Here is a 26944-nt window from a genome sequence, read left to right as displayed (position 1 = left end):
AAACAAATGAGTGTTCAACACTCAGATATGCTGCAAGTGTTCCTGATCTATAGCCTCTTTTTGGTAAAGTTAATAATGCCTCAGGCTCACTGATTGCAGTGGGCTAGTCATCACCATCTTTTCTATTAAGTTGTGTTTAGAGAGCCTTATCATTGCAACGTGTATAAATTGTAGAATAAAAGCCCTTTGAAATCCAATAAAAGGAGCTCTCAGTTTGCTTCATTTGCCTTGAGTCACTTCTATGGCTCCCTTGTACATATAGGACCTTTTAATTCCATATGAGCCTGGACACAGCCTGAGAGCCTCTGGCAAAGCCAGCCCCAAATCCCAACTAGTCACTAAGGGTAACTGTCAGGAGTTTGCCCTCCTGACATCTTCTGGCCAGAGGATGTCAGGAGGGCAAACTCAGTGTCGTCATTCAAATCTCTCCTTAGAACTCACTTTTATCGCTTGGCTTTTCCAAGTCATTGATCCTATCAATCTCAAATTGTTTTTCCGCATTTTTGTTTTATTTATTTTATTGAATTTTACTATATTTTATCTAATTATTTATTGATTGTCTTTTTCAGTTTGTAGATGTTTATTGTAATGCACTTGCAACTGAGTTTTGAGTCCTATTATATTATTATTATGAATAAGGACATAATGAGCAAATAGCATTTTCCTTTACATGGAGCTCATTTCAACATTTTTAGTACAGTTTAGAAAAAGTATTTATAAAGACCTTTATTTCATATGAACCCTTTTTTCTTAAATGGTCACACGCCATGAAGCTGAAGCAATGACAGGAGACTTTGACTGCAAATAAACTGCGACAATGAACACTTGAACTGAAGAAAATTAATTACTGAATAAACAAACATCATTATTGTCATTGGCACGTTTGTATCAGAAAAAGCAGTACGGGCACTGCAACACATACGCATGTATTGGGTGACCTCCTTACCCATCACAGCTCCTGACTCCTTGTGGTTATATTATACGTAGTACATGGAAACACGCGAACGTCCCAGTCCTTCATGACGTAACAGTCGCTCGCCTTTATAAGAGCTGGAGCAGGGAACGCGCACTTTACACTAATCATCCTGCACTGACAGCGGATTACAGTGAATTTGGAAGTAGTAACTTATAAAAGAGAAACTGCCCCAAACATATTAAAAACATCAAAAAGCTGAGTTGAGTCTGAGCTGGGATAGTTCAGCATCAGAAGAAGCTGCGGAGATGTGGCGAACACACGAAGCGATGCGTTAAGGTAACAAGTGGCACTCTATGGTTACTCTACGCATCTCTAGTGTTTGTATCGGTCTTCTAGAAGCGACCTGCTGTCAGCAGCAGTGGAGCAATGTGCCCTTTAAACACAACATGGTCTCAGGGAGAAGCCCGCGCTGACAAAGACCTGTGAAGGAAACTGCTTGATTTTCATAAACTTTCCAGGTGAGCAATGTGAGGGACGCTCAGACAGCTCAAACGACTCCAGACGCGGCAGTAAAGACAGATGAATGGACCCCAAGATGTTTTCTGATCAGACCGGTCTGAACTACAGCTTTAACCTGAGCGATGACCGGGAGCTGCTGGACGCGCCTGCGGGCACGGCGAAGCTCTCCCCCACCGGCTTTGTAGTGCTGTCCGTGGTGCTGGGCGTCATCATGACTTTCGGCTTCCTCAACAACTTTGTCGTCCTGCTTCTGTTTTGCAAATTCAAGAAGCTGCGGACGCCGGTGAACATGCTGCTGCTGAACATCAGCGTCAGTGACATGCTGGTGTGTTTGTTCGGCACCACGCTCAGCTTCGCCTCCAGTATTCGTGGAAAGTGGCTGCTGGGGCGCAGTGGCTGCAACTGGTACGGCTTCATCAACTCCTGCTTTGGTAAGATCCAGTTTTTCCCCTCTTCTTCTTCTTTGTTGTGCTTCATGCAAGAGCAGAAAGCCACTTTGATAACCAGGTTGTTGCTGCCTGAAATTGAAAAAGTTCCTCTTAATGAACTATTATTAAAAAGGTTGACTCATGCAGGCTTTGGCAGTGTAGAGAATCCTGGAATTCTGATTGAGATAATTAACACCATGTGCTGAGAATGATCCAAACAAGGATGAGACACAAGGACAGTGATGGATGAACTCTGAGTGCATGTGGGTAATGACAGTGATGGTACTCAGCAATAGCCTTAGGCATAGCTTCACTGAGGCCACTTACATGCAGTGAAATGAATGGGTTCAAGCCGTTGTTCTGTTGTTAAAGCATGACAGGCTGTTGGAGCAGAAGCTGCATGAATACAATAATGTTATTCCATACATAATATTTACATACATAATAGGCTATGAATTCTGGACATCTGGCTGCTGCAGTGTGGAACTTTTGTCTCCCCCTCCTGGCAGTGGGAATAAGAACACATACACTGTTTAAATCTGTGTATCAATGACATCAACCCTGTTGAAGTGTTTCTTGTCTTGGAACTGTGGGATTGTGCCTGTAGTTTTGTTGCTGCCAGACATTTGCATACCATTTGCTTCACTAAAGAATCTCCCACTGTACACCAGCTGGATGACTTTTGTGGATAGTCTGGTTGTCGCTGTGCCTATCAGATGCTTAGTTTCTCTTATTGGTTGTATATCTATCAAATTCCATTCAGAGGCAGTTTATTCTATGTCCCTTGCTACTGGCCCTGGATATACAACTCAAATGTACTTAACTCTTTGTATATAATAGAAAAACAATTACAACAGCTGCCCAGCCTAGCACTATCATGGCCCCCTGCTCTCCACAGAGCATAGACTGAAGAAATAAATTTGTACATTCACAGTGTAGATCTTTTATGATTAAAAACCTCTGCAATTAGTTCCTTTATAAACAGCAGACTGTCTAGAGCCTGTAAGACTCTTATAGTCTTATATGCTCAGGAATTAACCCCTGATTTAACCCCTTGTGTGTCAAACATGGGCACTGAGATACCAGCTATCACACGTTTTTCTTACGTTTGTCACACAAATAGGAGTAACTGCTCAATTGATCCACCGGGAGGTGTGGTGTGATAGTAGGTGCACAAACTACAGTAATTCACACATTTAACCTATACTGGTAAAGTGGAAGATAAGAGGATGAAATTGCTCATTGATTGTTGCAGATGAGCTTCCATCCAATAGCTATTCACCCTCTGTGTGTGGCTACAAAAAGTACAAATCTGCTTTGATGAATTCAAATTTCATTTGAAAAAAAATGTCAATACATTTTTTACTGTGTTTTAAAATTAGAATGGTTGACTTTGTTCTCTCTGGGATTTCAGTAGGTTGCCAGCAGCAGTTTTTGCACAGCATGGAACCCAATGCTGGAGCTTATTGCTTGTGTATGTCTATATTTGTTTATTACCAGTGTCAGAAAGCTGACGGCGACCTTGCAACTGTGAAAACCTTGCCAACATGATTATAGAGAGCAATATATATATTCAGAGTTGGCTCTAGCCATTGTGGTGCCCTAGGCGATAATATGGCCTGTTTTTCCTATCTTAAGTTGCATAGTGCTTGCTGTGCTGTCACTAGGATAAAAGGTGTAAGGTTTTTTAAATGCAGTTTCAGAAAACAGATTTCCATTTAACAATCAACCCTTCTGATGTCTAGGCAACATGTTAATGTGTTCAAATGTAGGCCACACAAACAGCCAGCACTGAGCACCTTGTCCAGTACATCCTGCTATCTCTGTCGCAGACGCCTTGTTAAAAGAACATTACTTGGCTAGTTTCACGTATTCAGTGCTGCATGCTTTAATGTGCCCGCAGAGTGCTTTAGTTAAATGGCAAACAGACATATTAATTCCTGTTGGTCATTTCATATCCCTGGCTTTGTGTCCCTTAAATGAGATGGGCTGCTTCAGTATGCTGCTGGGGAAAAAAAACTGCATGTTGAATCATGACTGTTCACCAGTCTCCTGTCTATTTACCATTGCTGTTCTACACAAAAAATGCCTGAAAGCAGCCTAACACAGGATGACTGATGCATTTATTCATGACTGCTTTTTTGCTTTCCTGTACCGGTGACCAACCCAAATCTGCCTGCTGACCTTTCTGCTGTCATGAAGTGACTACTATTTATTTTCATTTCAATATTTGTGGTAAATGTGTACATTTTTTAATGCCCTCAAAATAATCTTTTTATCTATTAGATACCAGACTAGGGATTGGTTTTCAGATTACATTTTTTATTTTTCAATTTTATTAACATTTATTAATTATTAATTAATTAGGTAGCAGGGTGATAGAGACAGAGTGACAGAGAAACAGGGTGGGTGTTGGATAAATTCAAATTCACAGTCCTATAGGTGGCAGCCATCATAACTAAAGAATTGTCCTGGTGGAAGAGCTTGCAGCTGTGTCAGAGGTCTGCCTAGTAACATCTGCTTCTCATCAGGAAATTGTTGTGGATAACTGCATGAACACATTTCTGGAAGATTCTAAGTTTTGTGCCAAAATACCACTGAGCCTGGAAAGGCTCTCCTCTCTGCCATGTTTGAAATCAGCTGCTCAATTCTGCACCATGCTGTGACCCCAATAGTGTTGCTGTGGACCCCCTTAACAATAAACGCTTGAGATCAGGGTACCAGATGACTGCACAAAGATTGATGTTGACTGCAGTACAATAGTCTTGTCCTGCAGAACCTTTCTGTCTGGACTAGTCTGTATTCCAATTTCTTCTATTGCTCCTCTGTTAAGAGGAACTTTGCACATGCATTACATTTTCCTTCCTCATGTTTTAGGAAGTACTGTCCTGTTTGGACTTATAGAATTAAAGGCTCTCTGTGTTAATTAATCTGTTTTCTTGTTATATAAATGTCAAGTTGGTGTCTGTGCACCACCCTGCAAGGTTGGAGATTTCCTCCCAATATAGTCTTTTCATTTTTGTTTAATCCAGCATATCATGGTGGTGAGTTCCACAAACTTAACAACAGAGTTTTCCTCTGTCTGGGAATGCAGCGGTTAAACAGGAGCGGTTGAGCCCACAACCCTGGGGGTTGTTGATGTAGAAAGAGCAGCAGAGAACCAACTAATCTATCTATTTGTTATCATCTACAGAAACAGACTGTTATACAGAAACAAACAACTAATCTATGTAATCTATCTGCTGTTTCTGCATCCAGAACAACAGGCTCTGTATCTGGGTTGTCCATTAGAAGGATTATTTTTATGGACTAAGAATAACATCTGATCATAAACATGTCACAGTGTTTCTGTACATAAACACATTACATCTTGCCCAGCCTGTCAACAAAATGACACTTGAGGATAAAATGATGGGCTGATCAGTGAGCAAAGGCTTATTGATTTTAATTAGAACAGTAGAAACAAAGACGGTTTCACAATAAAATAGACCGACTTTAGAAATATGATAGGAATGGTAATCAGCTGTGGTGCAACAGAAGGACCCAATGCAATGCCCAATGTAATTTTATGGTTCATTGAATGGGTACATTTCAAAATCATTGCTAATTGATTTATTTTACCAATAAATAACAATTATAGGCCAGGGGCTATAAGGTTAATGTGGTTCAATAATAAACAGTTCAAAAGCACATTAGAGTCAGTCAAATTAAATTCGTAATCATGCTGCTCGCCAATGCTGATGATTGCCACTTGTTCGATTGTTGTGTAATTGTATTAGGATTGTACAGTATACCAGATGGTAATGAGTGGAAGTAGGCTGTGGTGCCACAAGCTTTAAACACATTTAAATTTTTGAAATGGTCTCAGTACTATCAATGCAAAATCCTATACTATGCTCTAATCCTAATATTTTATCTTATCTTACAGTCCACAGCTGTTCTACTGGTGATGATAGTCTTATGAGAGAGGAAGCTGTAGAAGCAGTATGTTCCTACATTAGTTTTTGTCATCAGTATATCCCATGTCTCAGTCTCTTAGTACTTTCTGGCCCCTATATTCTCACTGTAATGATCAGCCATCAGCTGATGCAATAGCTTCAAACAAAGAAAAATAGTACTTCACTAAATAGGTGAAATTGTAGGTTTTATTTAAATAGATGTGTATAGTGCTAAACAATAAAATATCTGTATAACAGTATATTTTTTCACTTCTGTGCGCACACCAAAGGCAACATGCAAGGCAGCGTTCTGCCATCTGCAGCATTTTAGGGTTCAGTGTCTTGCCCACAGACACTACAGCATGCAGAAGCCAAGCATCACTCGAAAGCTAATTGGGGTTAAAGCAGGTGCACATTTGACTGTCACATGAACAGCCAGAATACAGCCCACTCACACCCACTCACACTCACACAGCTTTTGAAGCCCCAATAAAACTTATGAGTGATGGTGAAAAGCAGTTGTTTCAAGTGATGTGTCTGCCTGCTTTGGCACGTTTTTCTTCTCAAGAGAGCTGAGATTTTATGCCCTCTTAACTCCTCATGCCCTCAAAGTCAGATGGGAATATTTAGTTGTTTGAACCATGTGAGTACTTCTCAGTATAGAATCCTCAGTACAAAGGAAATCCTAGTCCATGCTTGTTTTGCTGGGATTCAAGAGCAAATGGTGAAATAGAAAAAAAAAACACGTAAAGCACAGCTACAGAGGTCACTATGCTATGGCACCTCTGTGTGAGCTCTTAAAATGTGTGGTGTACTGTAAATAATCAGTGTGTGTGAGTGCATGTATGTACTGGTTTAATCTGGGAATATGCTGCAGCATGAAAGCATGTATATGGCATTAAACTGCATAGCTGTTTGAGTTAATATCTTTAGATTTTCACATTAAAATCCAACAAACATAGAACAAAAACTGTTTTGGTCTGTATTGAAACTGTACTCTTTCATGACGTGTAAATAATATTTCAGTCTAAAGCTATGCATAATTAAGTCAGTTTGAATGAGCGGCATCTCTGCTTTTGTGACCGCAGAAGCTCAGCTTCACACACGCTCCACCACTCTAGTGTGTGCATGGCCTTATAATGAGATGACACTAGTGTGATAGAAAACTGATCACAATCATCACAATCCACATACTAAATATGGGAGTAGCAGGAGTTCTGTTTGAGCCACTCGTATGGAAGTGATCACTGCTAGTGAGTATTAAAGGATGATAACATTCAAATCAGTACATCCAGCCAGTAATTAATCCAGTCATAATTAATAGCATCACTGGTAGATATGTTGTGTTACATAAACAATACTACAATATTTTTTACTCAACCACTATCAAGGGTCACCGATTTAGGGTTTAGAATGTAAACTCCTCTAGTGGGACCCGTCCACTCAAGCAAAGGGAAAGCGATTTAAAAAAGAAATCTTGTTCAAATTCATTAAAATGAGGACAGCCAGCCTCAGGCAAACATATCACCAGTGAAGCCTGCAGTAAGGGAGCTCTGCCTTTCTGTATGCAGCTGTGATAAGCACATCATTGCAGGTTGTGTTTAAGGTTTCAGAGAAAGGCTGGATGTCTATTTCCACTTCCTTTTGTGGGCTTGGCATGTTAGTGGCCAGAAATGGGTTTATCTTGAAGGGCCCAGTTCAAATGAAATGATAACATAAATCTTTGAATTGCCTGGCTGGGTTTCTGCTGGCTTCCTGAGAATCACAGAGAACTGACAAACAGCCTTGCCCTTACGTTATACTGTCCCTTACTGTACTGTTTGCCTTTGTAGCTTTAAGATAATGAGTGTTGTTGCTGCAAGTCTGAACAAATTAAACAATATTAGATGCCATATGAAGACTTTTTCCACTTGTCGTGGTCAGATTGCGTTAGCATGGTTGTTGCTGCAGTTTGTGGTCTTTTCAATTTCACAATGCTGCTGTCCTTTGATTGATGATTTAAAGTGTTGGATGACAGCACTGGATGGCAGCATCACAGACAAAAACGAAGCAGTTTCAGATATATAAGAGAAGAATAAGAGCATTTTCCAGAATTCAAGTCATTAATGTGTGAAAAGAAATGTCACTGACATTCTTACTGTTCAAAATAAAATGATTTATTTTGAACAGCAAAAAATGTTGAAGAAGGCTATATTTGGCATTAATAGAAGAAATTCAATTAATTACAACTATAGCATGTGGAGCTCTTAAAACCCTGTGGAATCTTATATGCCACATGTTGATTTTAACTTAACTTAGAGACAGTTGATATACTGTGTATAACTTTATACTGCAAAAAAAGACATGCTTAAGCTCCCTCTGCTTCTAGATTTTGACAGGATCTTACATTGCGGTGAGCCCATATTAAGTAAAAATGTGACAGGGGTAATAAAAAAAATCTATAAGCTGCTTGGAATTCTGAGAGTTAATGGTTCTCACTGCTTCCTGCTGGTGGACAGCGACTGTCCTCATATTCTCTTGGCTCCTGGAAGCGCCCAGCCTCTCTTTCATTAACATGTCTCTCACCCAAAAGTTTGCACATGGTCCTCAAAACTCTATCTAGTTAATGCAACTGCCTGGTCTTGAGACTGGTGCTGTGTTGCAAGTGATAGAAAATGTCACGACTTTTACGGGAAACGACCAGGATGCTAATTTAGACATGAAACCGATGGAAATGGAAATGAGTCTGAACAGGGGCTTAACTGTCAATTTCAGGGAGAGGATGGCTTAGTTAGCAATTTCCCCCTGGGATTAATAAAGTATTCCTGATTTCTGATTTTTGATTAGCAACACAATTGAAAACCTCAAAGGAAGCTGAGGACTGTGGCTGGAAGAATTATTTTAATGAAATATTTTGATAATGCATGACATTTGCATTTTGCTCTCCCTTCCCTCAGGTACACATTTTTAATTCGTTTTTTTTTGTGGTTGACATACTTGTGAATCTATGATGACACATGTAAACTGGGTGCAGCCTCAATGAACAGATTATGTGGCTGTACAACAACAACCACCATTGTAAATTTTACACCTCTCACTTTCTCTCCCTCTCAGGTATTGTGTCACTGATCTCTCTGGTGATCCTCTCCTATGACCGCTACAGTACCCTGACTGTATACAACAAGCGTGGGCCAGACTACCGTAAGCCACTACTTGCCGTTGGGGGCTCCTGGCTGTACTCCTTGTTCTGGACAGTGCCCCCCCTGCTGGGCTGGAGCAGCTATGGCATAGAGGGGGCCGGAACGAGCTGCTCTGTTTCCTGGACGGTTAACACTGCGCAGTCACACGCTTATATCATCTGCCTCTTCACTTTCTGTCTGGGTCTACCTGTCCTAGTGATGATCTACTGCTACAGCAGGCTGCTTTGGGCAGTCAAACAGGTACAGTAGAGATGGTTGTGTGTGTGTGTGTGTGGAGATATAATTCTGTTGTGAACTATTTGTGCCTAAGAGGTCAAAACAGTCAGTGCTCAGTTGAGCTGCTGTCATTTGAATGGCAGTTTTTTACAGGGTCTGCGCAGATGTCATTTTCCCACTGAAACAAACTTCATCTCACACAGAATAAATGGCAAAACAACCAGCAACATGGCTGCCTTCAGGAGAGGAAAAATTATGATTATTTCCTCAAATTAAAGCCAGCTGTGCTCGAGAGCGATCCCTAAAATTCACCAAAGAAGCAGGGGTCCATGAACACCTCAAAGCCTGGAGGCATACAAAACACTTGAAACTAAATAAACACGGCATATAGTCAGGGTTTAGGGGATTATTGCTCTATTTTCTGAAGCACACACAGTATTACTAGTAATAAATATTTATTTCCATATTTCCACAGGTAACATACATGTTTTATCATTACTTAGAACAAATGTCTTGTGTATCATAGGTGCCTGAAAAAAGAAAAATTAAAGATGCTAAATATTTAACTAGCTGGTTAGCATGCTGGCTGCAGTGATGTCAGCACAACAATGAACAGGTTCTAACAGCGTCTTCATGTCCACCTGATGGTGTCACTAAATTTAATACAAATTACACATTTTAATGCCCCAGTTTCATCGAGAGGAGTTCCATTAGTACTGATGGTTTCTTTTGAGCTTTGTCTCTTTCTTTTTATTATAAGAAAACAAAGTGAAACCAAACAGATGACAAGAACCCCTCCTACTGTGAGTCCAATGATGAGTCTTGTCCATCCTCCTGTGTCTGCTGATGGACTCAGAGCTGCTCTGGCAGCAGCTGCTGTAAAAGAACAAAAATGTGAGTTGAGACTTGTTGATGTTTAAATGAACATGTGGACTGTTTGAATTGAACCTGATCCTGTCTGTACAGAATATTATATGTTACAGTTAGAAGAACAGAAATCAGACAGTTCTCAGCAGACAGCAGCTTTAATTTACTCACCAGAGACTGTGAGGTCCCAGGAGGTGAAACCAGAACCAAAAGCTGTCCACACTGCACACACACACACATACCAGAGTCTTCAGTCCTGAGTCTGGACAGATGAAGTCTGACTTGTCCTTCTCTGAGGGCGTCTGTGTCACTCTGGACTCTTGATGAAAAAACTTCATCCACAGACTCTGAGAGCTCAACACCAGCATGGACCTGATACAGGACTGATGCTTTCTGTTTGGTTAAATGCTGACAGCAGACATGAATCTCCTCAGTCTTAGTCTCAGCGTCTGTGGGGAACGTCCACTCCACTATGATGTCATGGTTCTCCTCTGCCTGATAGGAGCTCTGTGCCACATTCACTTCAAATGCTGCTGCCGAGCAGGTGAGGATGAGGAGCAGCAGGATCATCTTCTCTCTGTAAGAGGACACAGAGGTGAATAGAATAGAATAGAATAGAATAGAATAGAATAGAATAGAATAGAATAGAATATACTTTATTAATCCCTTTGGGAAGGTCCCTCAGGGAAATTTGGGAGTCGTCAAGTTTAGTCAGACAGATGTGAAAAACAGTCATACCTTTTCCAAACAGATCAAATCAAATCAAAATTTATTTATAGAGCACCTTTCTTACAAAGTGTTGTAACACTAGGTGCTTTACAGAAATATAATAAGACTCCCAGACACACACATGTACCCATGTACACACACACTTCTACTTGTATAAATGTAAAGGAAATAAGAACAGGATAAAATATAGGAACCAAGGAAACCCTGTCATTAACGCAAGGTTTGCGAAGTGAGGAGACACTGAGGAAATACAACCTAAAATAATGAAATAAGAAAAACCAAAGAAATCCATAAAATCAAACAAACAATAAAACAATAAGACTTAAAATGAGCTAAAAGCACTAACAGACCTGTGCATAAAATAAATAAAAACATAAATAAATAATTAATTCATAAAATCTGGTGAGTTAAACCACATAATAAAATTGTATAAAATAGTATTATAAATAGTATAAGTAGCTATGAATGTAAGAGCATTTCCTGAAGAAAATGCAAGTTTGATTGCTGCAGCTGAAGCATTGCTTTGAATGCTGATATGAAGGATTGCTCTGAATTGCTTGAGAATCAGCAATTTAATTTGCTGAAACGCGGTTAAGAATTTAGAAAGATGAAGCTTTTATTTTGAAAAGTAGAAAATGTTTTAATATTATGAAGATGAAAAAGAAACAGCTGAAGACAAGAAAAGTATAAAGTCATGACCTTAAAGAACAGCCTGTGGATATACCATATGAAAGGTCTGAGGCTGGAATAATACCATAAGATTATAAGAAGCACAGGCTGTGTGATTTGAATGTGGAAAAGCTTCATGTGCGTCAGCCTGTCACCACGGTAACAGCCCTACCTGCCTGCATGTATCAATGGCAACCTGCATGTTTACTGCCCCTTAACTGCAGCTCTCTTTGTCCCCCTGCTAATGTGTTTCCAATGTAAAAACACCCTCTTAAAAAAAAAACGTCTTTTTTTGTCTAAACCAAAGCCTTCAGACAAAAAATATGGACACCGTCAGAATCACAAGATGTTGCTCTGCAACACAGTATAATTTTTCTATTTTATTATTTTTTTTTTTCTAATCTTCTATGATGTCAAACATACAGAAGAAAACACTTATTTTCCGATTCTGGAATCAGATCCACTAGTTCCAGCCCTTCTTCTTATTTCCATCGCAGATATGGCAAACAACAGATCATCAGCAAAATAATACCATCTACTGTAACTTTAAGTAGACAATAGCTTCCTCCCAGCATTTTCTTTAAGTTGAGTCTAACATAAATTTAACGTCACCAAGAGCTCTACCGTCTCTACAGTCCCTGGGTTTACCCTTCTCTGGTCTCTCTATCACGCAGAATGGAGTTCGTCCCAATATGCGCAGACACAGACACACTTACACACACATAGCATGTGCGTAAATGCGCACGACTCTCTCTCCCTATCTCTCTTTGAATAAACGCGATGAAGTTGTACTTATCAATCACTACTGTTGGTACTCAACACGAATCTGACTGTATGAAGAAATATGTTGCTGAGATGTTAACTCCCTCCGCAGCTGTGTTTTTCGTTCTTCCTCTCTGATCCTTCTGTTCGCTGCGTTTAGTCCAGTAATCATGCTTGAGATTATTTTCCTTTAGGACGCCTATTGCTTTGCACTTCAGGCAGGTTCGTTTCCACTGAACTCAACAAATGTATTCCTTTGATCTTTGAAAATATCTTCCTGTGTCAGCCTGTCACCACGGTAACAGCCCTGCCTGCCTGCCTGTCTGTCTAATTACGCTGGAGACTCAGGTGTGTCAGCCTCCTTTCACTCCTCTCACGGCAGATCCCATGTATTTTAATGGGGGTTGCACCCTCCGGACAACTTCTCTCTTTATCCAACACCGAAGGCTTTAGACAAAAAATATGGACACTGTCAGAATCACAAGATGTTGCTCTACAAAGCGGTGCAATTTTTATGTCTATGATGTCAAAGATGTGGAATTGTCAGCGAGTTAGAAAATATGGCTGCTCTGCTTCTCTGTTTTGGTTTTACAGCTGGCTATAAAGGCAAAACGGTTTGGTGTTCAGTTTTAAGAGTGACACCGTCAGCAAGCTAACGAGTGTTCTTTCGAACTGATATAAAATTATCTCAGTTAGATGGAAGGTGCAGGCCTGAGGGCAGGTTCAGCCTCTCTACACTCTGAGAAATGACATCACCCACTCTGGCTTCCAACATTCTGCCCAATACACACTAATGTTAAACTCAGAGGAGACCTCAAAAACCACTCCAACTTTGAGAGCCTGGCGTGCGGAAATGATTCAGAATTAGAAAATTCTGAATACAAGTTTGATAGAGCAGCATCTCGTGAGCAGTTTAAGACAAAAATGCTGTAGGAGGAGATACATTTGGCAGATAACCCTCATTGAAGGGCTCTCTCATAGACTTCAATGTTAAATGACTTTAGAATTTGTATTATTTTGAAAACGAAACATATTTGAACAAATCCGAATACAAGTTTAATAGCCCTTGAAGAGCTGAACAGAATGATGTTTGAATGGTTTCTGTAGCTGAAAGCATGTGGAACTAGTTACATGTCAAAGTTGTAGGTGGTTTTGAAGGCTCCTCCATGTATTCCTATGAGAAAAAAATCAATATTTTGAATATTATAATATTTAGAAAAGAAATTGAAGTTGACCCGGAATGTATTAAGCTGAACATTTTGATATTTGAATAGCTGAAATCAGTGAATATATGCTGGAAATATGCTGCGCCAAAAAACGTACGTACGTATAAGAAAGAAAGAAAGAATAAACAAGGTGAACTAGAAAAGTTTGATTGCTGCAGCTGAAGCATTGCTTTGAACGCTTTGTACTCTGCGTGTGAGCTTGTCACCATGGTAACAGCAGAGGAGACCTCAAAAACCGCTCCAACTTTGAGAGCCTGGCGTGCGGAAATGATCCGGCAGCAATCAAACTAATAAATGAATCATCAATACATCATTTAACCAAAGTCTTGGCAGGTATGTAAACTGACATTTCGGCTGCTCAATTCCAGCTGTTTCTGTCAACTGCAGAAATGTATTTGCGTCATCGGCTTTAAAAAAATATCTCAGATTTTTTGTTCTATCTAGTTGGGTGCAACCGCAGTGACTTCCTCATCCTTTGACATCACATGAAGACCCTCTATAGATGAAAATGTTCATCCATTCATTTAGAAAAATGCAAGCCAAAAACATTTGCAAAATGTCATGCAGTAATCACCGCTATGACTGAATGTCAGGCCCCAGTGGAATAAATGCCTCAAGGATTTAAAAGGCTGGGTCTCAATATGCTAGACACAGTCTTCCCACTTTAAGGAAGGGGAGCTTGATGCCTGCATTCCTCTTCTGTTATACTGGTCACAGCAGCAGCAAAGCTTCATATGAACTGATCTGCATTTAGGAGAAACACGGCATACAGAACAAGGTAGCCCTATGTGAGGAAGGGTTTGTCTCAGCTGAGAGTAACTAGGACTGCGACTTGAGGCTTGTTCCAAAGAAAAGTCAGCCCTTTATAGACCTGCATGTTTGCAGCCTGGGCTCAATAGATTAATTGCCCTGTGTGGGTGGTGAGCTTTTTTATGACTCACCTGTTTTAATCATGTTATGGTGTGAGGTGGCTATGAGTGACAAGTGAATGCTATGTTGGCTCTACTCCTGGCTCTAGAGTCCATGGTTATTTTACAGCAGATGTGCCTTTCAGCAGATGTGTTGATGAGCAACCACCCACCCCTGTACTAACCCGATAACTCTCTGATAATATGAAAAGCCATGCAAATGACTATGACTTCTCACTCCCACTAATGTGTTTCCTGGTCCTCTTCACAACTCATCCCCATGCCAGCAAACAAACTGAAAGGAAGCACAGCCTTTGTCCTCTGCACGTACTCTACAGCTACTTTTCAGCACACCTGTGTCATGTTTTAGGGTGTTCTTACTATACATTAGAGGAGCTGTGGTGTCCTAAAACCAGTACTTCAAACCAGTACGAGACAAGCACAGCTTTTTCCTTCCATTTGGGTGTAATCAGTTATCTCACTGTGCAAGCAGCCTCCATGCAGAGCAAATCTGACAACCTCCTTGGGTCTCCCATGTGGGTAAGTTATACCCATGTGGTACCACATGTGGCTGAATGGCTTCTGTCAATCATTTATAAAACCTTTCATTTCTAATGTCTCTTAGACAAAGGAAAGAGAAGCTGGCAGATGACATGATGTGATGATGTGTCTTCATGCACTACTACAGTGAATTTTGAAGAGTTTTCTGTCTAAATACATCAACAGTACATGTCAGATTTGGTTGACAGTCTATAAATCAAAGTATTATCTATCACAAAGTTAAAGCTATGCTTTACAGCAGTGGTTCTCAACAGGGGTGCGCCCCGGGGAGTGAGCACAGGGCGGGAAGGGGGGAAAAATCAGGGAAAATCAAGAGATGCAGCAGATTCCCATGTGCAAGTGGTTGGACGATTATTTATAATACACAAACAAATCGACCACACAGTTTCATTTCAAACCTACCAGTTAAAACAGAGGGTAGTATTTTGAACCTGACCAATCTTTTTAAAGACCATCCCCTTCTCTTTTCTACACATTTATTTTTTTTTAACTGCGGTTAACTGCTCTGCCTTTTTCACCATATAGCAACACAACAATGACACCACTAACACACACACACAAAGCTGTGTTTCCTCTTCCTTTATATTAGCGGGGTGGCTAACTCCTCCATCTTGTGTTATTTATCTTATTTGCACGGTGACATGTAGTTTTTGTCTCTACATGGTGGCGTTTTTAAAATTCACTGCTGCTGTCTGCGCACAGCAGCCCGATGCGCATACACACAGACAGACATGTGCACGCACATACAGGTGAGCACACTCCCACCAGCAGATAGAGAGTGTTTGTGTTGTTTTGCTCCCGTTGCGGGGGCGAACTGCTTTGAACCTGCTTTGGTACGGTAAAATAAAAAATAAACAACCTCACCCATTTGGGATTGTGTAAAATAAGACTTCTTTGTGTGGCTGAAAAAAATAAAAGTTTAAAAAACTTTTACACTATTTATCATCTAATCATTTTTTTCATCATTTTTCAAGCAGAAAATAAGGTGGATGAAAGAGTTAGGCAGAGACTGATGCTCCTGCAAAGTTTGTGAAAACCAAGCAGAGGGAAGGTTGATGCTCTTGAGGTTGAGGCAAGAAACTTTATGATAGAAACTGAAATAGCCTTTAAATACATGAATAGGCATTAGCCTGATACATTGATTGACTTTACCAAATGCAAGGAAAAATATCAAAACAGTGTGGGTGTTTGCTGAGCTTTAGGGACTCTAACTCATCTCAGAAATCCTCCACAATAATACAACATCTGTCCGGACAAACCAAATGTTAATTTGTTTGTTATTTCTAAAAACACAACAGCAGCAAATCTCTTTGTTTGCCTAAGGAAAATTGTCACAACAGGGTTGTTGTGAATCAGGGGACGCCTGGTGACTGGCAAGAGCCACCTCTCCAGGGAAATAATGTCAGGGGTCGATTTTTTTTCCCTTCTTTCAGCCAGACTCACAGATTCACATTACCCCAGGCTTCACACAGCTATATGCACTTGATGCTGAACCACAGAGCAATCAGTATTCTGTGAAGAAGTACCTCATGATAAAATTCTAATGTTGAATGAAGAGTTTCCTTGTGTATAAAGGTCACCTTTTCACACAAGATGTGTAAGTCTTGCCTCAACCTCTTGATCTTACTTGGATGAACCCATTCTATGGCATGTGGTTCGTATTGCCCAGATTAAAACACAAAGCCAGAGTTATCAAACCAAAGCAGAGATAGCAGTAAAGGTTTCACTACAGGTGGAAAGCATTAGTGTGCCTTTAACCTTTAGATTGTTTATTCCTATCAGGCCGAGGGATTATCACAGCAGCGTACCTCAGACAAAGCCTAAGCTACTCAGCCATTGTGTTTAGTTGTTTTAATCCAGTGTTTTTATGTAAAGAACTTTTGGACAACCCAGTGTCAATAAGCAGCTTTTGCAAAGCAACATTAATTAGATGTGTGTGGGTGACAAGGAAGAAGGAACTGATTTATTTTTTATGATGTAGCTGTGTGTTAATGGTCATAAGGAGACAAATCATCTCTTATTTGAAACCTGACATATTTAAAGTTTCACGAAGAAATGATTACACTGAAATTACAATTATTACAATTATTCTTCTCTGTCAAAGGAATCAGTTAAAAAAAAGCTGAAAGGCACTGACAAGAAAATGGACGTGCATCATATGCAAATACAGCACACTCACGCTGAGCATTTTGTTGACTCTGAAAACAACCAGCTGGAGTAGAAAATAATTTAATTTTCTGATCCCATCTTGAAAGAGCCAGATTGAAACAGCTGTCTATTAAAATGAAACAGACCTCAGGGAGCAGTTCATTTGTGTGATATAAAGAACATTAGAAACATTTACGGCATCCAGACAAATGCTGTTTATGATACTGCAGTGTATTCCCAATTAGTTTCCCCTGCACATTCCTTTATAAATATTTCATGAGTTTAGTTTTCACCAGTCAGAATTTGCCTGCTTCAACTGTTCAGTTTGTTGCGTGCTCAAATTGACTTCAGTTTGACTCGTAGCTAATGACAGAGGCAGAGTTTTAAAAGGTGTAGCCCCACCTTCTTCCAGAAGCTGCCACTGTTGTTTCTGTTTACGTGGATGTTTGGTCAGGGTCTCTGTATTATAATGCAGACCGTACCGCCTTAGCATCAAGTATGATGTGAAAATACGGTTGTACAGTTGTGAATTGTGAGCATTTGGAATATGTAACATCAATCTAACAGTGTCACTTGGCTAAAATATACTAAAGCATGTTCAGTCTTATAGGAGAAGTTTTGCAGCTATACATTAATCCTACACAGACTCAAAAGTCTGTGTAGGATTAATGTATAGCTGCAAAACTTCTCCTCGTGACTTGACTTAGTGCCATGCTGGAATTTAAGATCCAGTTCAAAAAAAGGCATCAGTGGAACTGAACTCATTTCTGCGGAACGGCATGCAGCGACAGTCTCTCTGAGCTGCCCACAGTTATCAGTTAAGCTTTCGCCTATGTGTTACTGTTACAAGATAAAAGGTGATATTGGATTTTTTTGCATTGCCTCTTGGACACCTCCTGCATTATGCACACTGCAGGAGTAATTATCGTGTTATGAAAGTTATCTCATCCAAGAGCACAGCTGAGCTCCTCCTGGCTCAGGGCCAGTCAAATCCCCTGGAGATTTTTAAAACTAAGGATTATTTGCATTAAGTGTCTGGGAGACCTAAATACATTTGTGAGAAAGAACAGGGCTCAGTGAGCTATGTGAAGGGCCTGAGCTGGAAAGAACTTGCCCATTTCACATCATCGCATCCTAATTTATCCACATAAGAGATGAGTGAAGGAAGGGCTGAGATGAAAGCAGAGCCATCTCCGTGTGAAAACATTCAAAGAATGTTGTTGAAAGAACTTTAATTGGATTAGTATTAAGTTTTAGCTTGATGAAAGCGGGTGTATATCAAGAGACCATCAGTGAAAAGTCTGCTGTATTCGAAGAAGAGGTGTGGAATGCTCTTGAACTGGGATGCCTTTTAGTGAGTGAATTGATCACTCTTCATATAGCGAGTAGAGGAACTGCAGTTTCTGGTACTGTGTGGCCTGTAATTGTGAAGGTGCCATCTCAGGAATTCATTAGGGCAATTTCTTCAAATTTGGCAAAAGCTCAGACTACATAGACTGTAAATAAACAAGTCAGGGCTCACTGATCCAAAAATGTGCAAAACAGAGTTTAAGTGTAGCTGAGATGAGGGGCTTCATATAAAGGATGCTTATAATCTGAAACACGTGCCACCAATCACTCAAACTGGTCACATCTTGATTTGATTAAACATGTGAGTTATGTAAACCTTTACCCCCCCCCCCCCCCCACAATGCTCCTATGAATTGGAAAATATGACATTTTAACATGGATGTCTATGAGGATTAACTGTTTTTGAGCCAACCTTGAGTAACCACAAGAGGAGGACCTGCCAAAACCAACCAAAAACCAAATGTAATAAAATCTAATATAATCATGATGTGATCTGATCACATCATGATTATATTAGATATTCACGTTAGATTAGATAGTCACGTTTTTGCAAACAGTCACTATATTACATCAGACCACAAAGAGCTTATGTAGCTTATCACACATTCATCATATTCATGAATAAGCTTGGTTTACCATAATTCGCTTTGACAGAGAAAACCTGGGGCCAGGAAGAATTTCTGATGTAAACTTGGATAACAGGGTCACACAGAGGGTCAGTTAGTCCAGAGGCATTTTGCTTCTTCCAACTGCAATGACTACCATATTTGTATATTTTTAAATAAACAAGATCTAAACTCTCAGTCTGATTAATTAGTTCTCCTTTCAAAACTCTCCCCTGTCGTATCCACAGGTGGGGAAGATCCGAAAGACTGCAGCACGAAGGAGAGAGTACCACATACTGTTTATGGTTGTGACCACAGCAGTCTGCTACATGCTGTGCTGGATGCCTTACGGCGTTGTGGCCATGATGGCTACATTTGGCCCGCCCAACATCATCAGCCCTGTGGCCAGTGTGGTCCCCTCCTTACTGGCCAAGAGCAGCACTGTCATCAACCCGCTCATCTACATACTTATGAATAAACAGGTGAGTTGGCAGCACTTGACATGAACAACAGCTTTATTTACACAGTAAAAAAAGGACAAATTACAACAGCTGAAATCATACAAATGGTCTATTTAAATATCAGTTCAAGTGTAATAATAAGAGAAGTCACTGACAAATAAAAAAAAATCAAGAAGAACAACCTAAGGCTGCTGAGAGTGAAACTGCACCTTCACTCTTATTACGTTCAGTCATGGATGCTTCTTTTTCTCTCCTCCCCTTTTTGGAGATAAACTGCAGGAAGCTGAAGAGACAGAGAATATAGAAAAAAAAAACAATCCTTCAGAGGCAGTGTGGTGCAGATGTTCTCACAATACTGAATAAAAAGAAGCCATGAAAAACAGGCCTTTGGAGTAAAGAGTGAGAGGCTGAGAGGAGGAAATGAAGAGTCTCCACACATGTTCTGATCTGCTTCACTACCACCAAACAATATCCTGTCTTTAATACCGGCAATAAAACAGCCATCTTTAAACAGGATATACAATTCAATTAAATTTAAACTTAAGCATCCCTTTGAGAAGCAAAAGCACCGTGAAAGTTCTGCTATTACCCCGGCTCCTCACCCAGTGTCTAATACACCCAACAAACCAACTCAGATAAGTAAAGATGTAGTATGGCACAGTATTAAGATGTAAATGAAATTGCCAGAGGGTATCACACTCAATAATGAAGTGCTTCCGGGGAACTGCTGATAGCTGCACCTCAGCTGGATGTGATCCACAAGCGTGCATGCATTGAATTCTGCAGAAAACATCACTTAATGGAAAAAAACAAATCCCACAGCACGATCGCCTGGCACCACTTGCAGCACAGTACGGCACAGACAGTTTAAGACTTAGCCCTGACCCTGACTGGCATGCTCTGTGCATGTATCAGAAACTTACATGTACAATATGTTCAGGGCTTTTGCACCTTCAGTGTGCTACAATCACAAGCACAAAAAACATTGTATCAGTCATCTCTACAAAGAAAAATAAGTCTACAGCAGAACCTGCATGTTTTGCAATGAATGCTGAAATCTCCTTTATGCATCAAAACAAGTTTCATCTGGCTATTTTAACACCTCTATACAGTAGCTGACTTCACTGGTTTTCCATTGCTTTGTGAATCTTCAGATAACTGAGGCTGGGTATCAAACATCTGAACAGATGCAACCAGTAACACCTGCGCAGAGCTGGGCAAAACAAAACCATTCATCATCGACGTGCAGCTACGTCATTATTTAATCGCTAATATCTCATGATGGGCAAAACGCTATTGTGGCAATATTGGATTTACGGACTTTTGCATCAACATGATGAAGTGCTTTGCTATGTCTGCAGTTCACTGAATTAGTCATCCTAGTATAGGTACACCAAATTTTCAGAAAATTTACAAGATCTTAAGTTTTGACAACATATCAAAAAACATCATTGAATCAATGTCATTCAAACTATTATCAAATTAATATTTAACTATTTTTTAAGGCTAACTGTACAAACGCTTACAAAAAGAACAACTAAGAAATTGTTAACCAACATTAAAGGGACAGTTCACCCCAAAATTGAATATTCATATTTTCCCTGTTCCCTCAGGGGATATTCATCCATCCAGACTGCTTCATGTAAGAGACAGAGAGTGGGAGAGTTCTGCTTTCTCTACTCTATAAAGGAATTACACCCTCTGTAACATTCAAAATGCATAAATACGCACTGAATATGGATAACAGAGTTAGACAGGAAGCTGTTTTTACATAAATGCTGAAGACCAGGATGTACAGCTGGTTACATTTAATTGGAAATTGTTAGATGGAAAAACTGAACTGTAGTAATAATCACATAATTGGATTACATTTACATTACATTACATACAAATTGATTTGAGGTGAGGTGTCTCTTTAAGGTGCAGTTGCTATGTTGGAGTGTCAACTACATACATTACTGCTGGAATATTTATGCATATTTTTAAACAAATATCACAGTAATGACAAATACTGGTGAAATCCATAATGTCAGTGTTGCTCTATAAAGTACCAGTACTAAAAACTGGCATCGAACATGCTAAATAATGTAGACAGAGGCAGACAGTGGTGGTTATCTATCAAGAAAGGAAAGGGTAGGTTGAGTTGGAGCACTTACAAATTCCAGATAATACCCAGCCCCAGTCACTTCTACATACTACTACTCTAAATCTACAGCGCTTCTTCACATCAAAGTACTCACAGTGACATTTCTGTCATGTTTTCACATCATTTAGAACACAACCAATGGCACAAGCACATTTTGTAGATTAGCACACTTAGCAATAACAAACAAATCTCTGTTATAGGCATTTTTTTTTGACAGCGTGTCTGCAAAAAAGAAAGAAAGAAAAAAAACAACACACACACAACCCATCCTCTTTTCCACACTGACCTAATACCTCCTGAGCCAGCCGCAGATGTGGCACAGGCTCACTGTAAACACAAAAACCATCCTACTCGGAGACAAAGCAAATCTGGAGATATTACCAGTCCAAATTCCTCCTCCTCCTCCTCCTCTGCTCTTGAGCTGTGGATGGGTTCAGATGTAATATTAGAGGATTCGGGAAATATGAGATGTTTATAGTTGTAGGGAATGCACTTCATGCTGTTACATAACAATGAAATAAGCCTGCAGTGAGCTGCAGACTGAGGGTTTTGGCCACAACACGCAGTGGTATAAAATTACATTCAATAACAGTGGAGGAAAAAAAAAAAATCTGGGGGCTGGTGACTGCTGAGGCAGAGCTGAGAATCCCCTGATACTTCAGAAACTGCTCCACTAACTGAACGGTACTGCAGTCCTGCCACAGTATGTACTGCATGTATCTGAACAGTCACAAGGCAACCCAAAGAAAGGTGTTCAGCTGACCACTAGGCACAGGGTTACGGCTGTTCTGAGCACCTGTTTTTACTCTGAAGATCCAGTTTGGCCCTGTGTAATTACACCCTTAAAAAAACTGAAACGTGAACAATATAGAAAGTGGTGCCATCAGCGTGCACAGGACTGTAAATTCTACAGCATCAGTAGTGCCCCCCCCCCCACAGGATATGTACAGTAATATGACTGCTCGAGGTTAAACTCTGTGTGGATGTTTGCTGTGTAACATTCAGCGTTGATGACTTTGTATTTTTTTTTTTTTTTTGGACAAGTTAAAAAAAGGTACATCAGCCATGAAATCCAGCAGCTTTTCCTTTAAGTGGACAGCTACCCATACTACTGAAAAAACACTGACTTTACACCATTGTAACACTCAGTTATTGAAAATTCACTTGTCTAGCTAAAACACTGATCTGTTGCTACCCTAGTCAGCTCAACAGCTAACATGGCTCAGCTAAAGCAGAGAAAATGTTTTTTGTTCTTTTTTTAATTTCACCTCCGTCTTATGGAGACTATTCCTTTCAGTCAAGTAAACCAACTTGATGAAGACAAGGTCTTTCTGAAACCTCCATGTTGATCCCCCTACAGGAGGGCTATGGCTTATGCTCTTCACAGCTCTCATTTGAAACTTCTAAGCCTCCTTGTCTGTATTGGCTTTATTGCACCTCTCCCTTGGTCAGCCACAATAGGCCAGAGTGTGTTTGTGAGTGTATGTTTGGGCTCAGAGGGGTCAGGTTTCATATATTAGATGTCACAGTCGATGGTGCTAAAGCCTGGGAGAGTGACGCGTCCCTTCCTCCGGAGGTCGCCCTCTGGGCCCGTGTTGATCCGCTGGATCAGGCTCTTCTCATAGAGGAGGGGATGGTAGGCACCCAGTGTACAGGCAGCATCATAATAACGCTCGTGGTAGTGGCACAGGTCCGTCTGCCTCATGGAGGGAATGTACTCGTACACGTGCACCTGTTCGCACAGCGCCATCATCAGGAGGATACCTGAACATGAACACACACACACAGAAAGTTGTTATTTCAAATAATTATGCAAAGTGGAGCTTTTTGGTTGAAAACTTTAAAATTTAACTTAATAAGCATTTTTTAAGCAAATAGCAGTGCCCTGTTTTTTATCAGGAACACTAGTTTTACACACACCTGGGAGCTGCCTAGCATGGCCACAGAGCAATTCCACTGAGAAGGTATTCATGAAATTTAATGAGATTTTTTGGGGTCCAGAGGTCAGATGACCTTATCTGCTCCAAAACAATCTTATGTTAAACAAACTGACCCAGGAGGCGGAACTGTTATTTCCAACAGTTGCAAAACAACGTCACCACATCAAAGGTCAAGACAACACATTTAATTATAATATAATATATATTAATACATAATGAACGCCAGTTCACATCACAGTAATGCCATGGTGAAATGTGCTGGAGAGTTAAAGCTGCTGGCAAACCTGACAAATGTCCAAAATATTCAACTCTGCTAATGAGCTAAATACGAGTTTGGTACGAGTTAAAAACTGAATTATTTTAGTTTAATTTATCAAGAAGACATAAACATACCCTCCTCACTATTTCACCCAATGTCTGGTGCAGTGACATGCACAGAGGTTCTCTGTCTGTTTCTGTCATGTTAATATGCAGCTGACCACATACCACACTGTACACGTCCTGTATAGGAAATCTAATTAGTCTAGAGACCTTCCACACCGAAGTCTCACATGGTTCTCATGTGAGAATGCGATTAAAGGTGTAAATGTAAATTTCAGTTGTGCTGAGGAAGTGGACGTGTCCTCAGTGAAATCCTTCTGTAGATAGAGATAAAATAGAACTGAATACATAATACATGAAGCTGGTGCCTTTGCCTGCCTCACCACACTCTGCATGACATCTTTCATACACTGGTACGTTGCCAAACACAGACCAGTGAGCTCACATATATTTATATAGTTACCTTTGTTGTTTCATTCTGCTCTGTTTTGTACATTCCTGCTGATTTCTGCTTATCTGGCTCTGTTTATTATTCTGCTCACAGCTCGTCTCCTGCTCTCCAGCATGAAAATAAATAAGCTAGTAAAACCCACTCTACAGAATGTTTAAATCCTCATTGGTAAAAACAAGAGCTAGAGCCACTCTTCTCCACAGGCCTCTCCAACTAATGTGCCTAATGCCCTCCAAGGTCAAATTAACCACTAATTGTTACAGGTGAACTACCCTGGCAGTACTCAGGGGAGTATTTGCTCTTCTTTAGTGCACTATGAGTTGAACGTGGAGCATGCTTTATACCTAATCAAATTCTGAGTGGACCTGTACCACACAGGTCTCTCTAGTAGAAGGTCAGTCCCTCTCTGCTGACATGAAGGACTCATGTTGGTCTCACACCCCCCCCCCCTTTTCAGTTCTACAGGTGTTTCCTGATTCTGTTTCACTGTGATCACTGGTCATCAGAGAACGATGACAACTCCATGCCCTCCAAGATGACGGTCATCCATCTCAACCGCAGACCCTACAGCAACACAATGGCCTGCACCGCCCAGATCTCCAACAACACTCTGAACCAGTGTCACAGCACACCGTCAACCAGGAACACAAGCCCCCCAGAGGTCAACACCTAAAGACTGGACAAGACAGCAGGAATGTTAGCTACAGTGTTATGAGGACTAAAACGCAAAACATTTACAAAGTACAACTCTGTTCACAAAGGCATCAACAGGTGACCCACTCACAAGAGCATACACAGGACATGCTGCCGGGTTCTTTAGCAGTGTAAAAATCTTTGTAGTTTTCCAATAAAGACTACACAAAAGGACATTTGCATCAGTCAGATACAGTCACATATGGTCACTTGAGATTCTGTTGGAGACACATGCATGGAGAGAAGTGCCACAAGTGGTGCACTTACAGCTGTGATTGGATCACCAAAGGTGAATGCCGGGTATGAACAGGACCCTTTACATGTACTTAATGTGTGAGCTTGTGTTTGTGTCTAGTCGTCTTTCATGTTGTAAATGCCCACAGGAGTACATGTAATGTGTGTGAAGAGCCAAATGTTACACTGATGTGATTTGTTTTTTGATCTCATTCATCTTAGAGCAGAGGTCATGTTTGTCAATTAACTAAGCACTTTTCTTAAGAAACGAGGTGAAAATGTCTTTGGAAAGCATTTAAAGCTCAAGGTGCACGTTGACAACAGCAGGTTCAAGAGTTCAAATAGTGTCAGGCCGACACTGATGTGTTTTTATTCAGGACAGAATTTTCTATTTCCAAAGGGCATCATGAGTCCTTTGGAAACAGCTGACCTACATGTTGTGAGGTTTGTGTGGCTCCAAGGTATTTCTAGTTCTCCACAATGAGGGGGAATTCTTTTTCGCCATTTTACCTCCAGCCTCTGTAATGCTTTAACTGTACGTATTGCAGAAAAACTTCAAAGTATCACAAAGAATTTATCAGAACTTTAACTTTAAGCTTGTATATATGCAATAGAGGCTAATGCTGGTCTATGTGCAGTGTTGTCTCTACTTCTGATATGGTTTACTTTGTCTTGTTGCATGATTTCTTTGCATGAATTTTAAAGAGAAAGACAGAAAGCTGTTGGAATACCTGGGATGTTTTACTGTGAGGCCTGAGAGAAGCTATAATAGAGGAAATGCTATGTGAATGTGTCTTTTTAACGTTTCCTTGTAGATTAAAATGTCTCCTTGTCCACAATCACCCTGACCACAAGACTCAGGACCACAAAGACCAGGATAAGATATCTAGAAACTGGAATACGCAAACTCACTGTTTACAATGTAAATGATAGCCCTGAATGAGATTTTGACAAGGTATTAAGCAGATATCAAATATGAATGAAAAGGACCTACGATGGGGGCTTCTCCCCTTTTGAAACAGTAACAGCCGAGTGTCCGAGGAGACCATTACACTCTTATTTGTGGACTTCATGTACACCATCAAGGACGTTCTCACTGTGCAAATGTTTTACTTGTGTGAAGATGTGAAGGAGGTGAATATGTGAACTGATATTCTGCACTGATGCACTCCCTTCTTACACTCTTGGAAACATCCCTCGATCAAAACTGACAAGAGTGCATACCGGATCAGGTGATCATTTGTCCAGCATAAAACAATGACTTTAGTGCAAGTTGTGGAAGGATTATTAATTATCATGAAGCTTATTCTAATGTCAGACTGAAGATGCGAGTCAGTCTTTGCCAACACATTTTGTTGTGTCTTATTGTTGGATTCAATTGTTTTAATAAATGTTATTGCTGTGGAAAACAGGCGTTTTTAATTTTGTGACATTATTATGAAATGTGTGACATGTGAGGCTTTGGCGTCTCTTCAGTTTAAAGATGTGCAACGTGAAATGTGGCACACGTGTTTCTCTATAATGGTGAAGACGAGCAGATGGCAAGACCGCGTCACAAACCTGCATGCATTTTGTTAATAATGAAAATCCCCCAGTATTCAGTTAGAAATGGAGATAAGTAATGTTTGTATTAACAAATTGTGCCATATATGGTAACAATTGTTTTTCACTATTTAT

The 26944-nt window shown here is 40.3% G+C and overlaps 2 protein-coding genes across 2 annotated transcripts in view; one reads left to right on the top strand and one right to left on the bottom strand.

Annotated features, from left to right (window-relative positions):
- The first annotated feature begins 1499 nt into the window (after positions 1–1499).
- LOC114453852 (vertebrate ancient opsin-like) lies at positions 1500–25013 on the top strand. Its single transcript, XM_028433767.1, has 4 exons — positions 1500–1866; positions 8895–9220; positions 19270–19503; positions 24798–25013. Exons 1-4 carry the CDS (start codon positions 1500–1502, stop codon positions 25011–25013), a joined length of 1143 nt encoding a protein of 380 aa, XP_028289568.1.
- st6gal2a (ST6 beta-galactosamide alpha-2,6-sialyltranferase 2a) overlaps positions 19596–26944 on the bottom strand; it is a 37927-nt gene continuing 30578 nt past the window's right edge. Inside the window, exon 7 of the mRNA XM_028433763.1 lies at positions 19596–23392. Within this exon, the coding sequence (XP_028289564.1) occupies positions 23145–23392 (248 nt within the window). The 3' untranslated portion in view covers positions 19596–23144. The remainder of the gene's footprint in view (positions 23393–26944) is intronic.

This window comes from Parambassis ranga, chromosome 21, assembly GCF_900634625.1.
Source record: "Parambassis ranga chromosome 21, fParRan2.1, whole genome shotgun sequence".
Lineage (NCBI taxonomy): Eukaryota > Metazoa > Chordata > Actinopteri > Ambassidae > Parambassis > Parambassis ranga.
The sequence above is the reverse complement of the archived record's forward strand: the minus strand, read 5'-3'. Positions and strand labels throughout refer to the sequence as shown.

Bases quoted from the DNA above. Each gene is read 5' to 3' on its own strand.
- LOC114453852 (XM_028433767.1), top strand. From the start codon at position 1,500: ATGGACCCCAAGATGTTTTCTGATCAGACCGGTCTGAACTACAGCTTT. The intron at 1,867-8,894 runs GTAAGATCCAGT...TCTCCCTCTCAG, and splicing joins CTTCATCAACTCCTGCTTTG to GTATTGTGTCACTGATCTCT. The intron at 9,221-19,269 runs GTACAGTAGAGA...TCGTATCCACAG, and splicing joins TGCTTTGGGCAGTCAAACAG to GTGGGGAAGATCCGAAAGAC.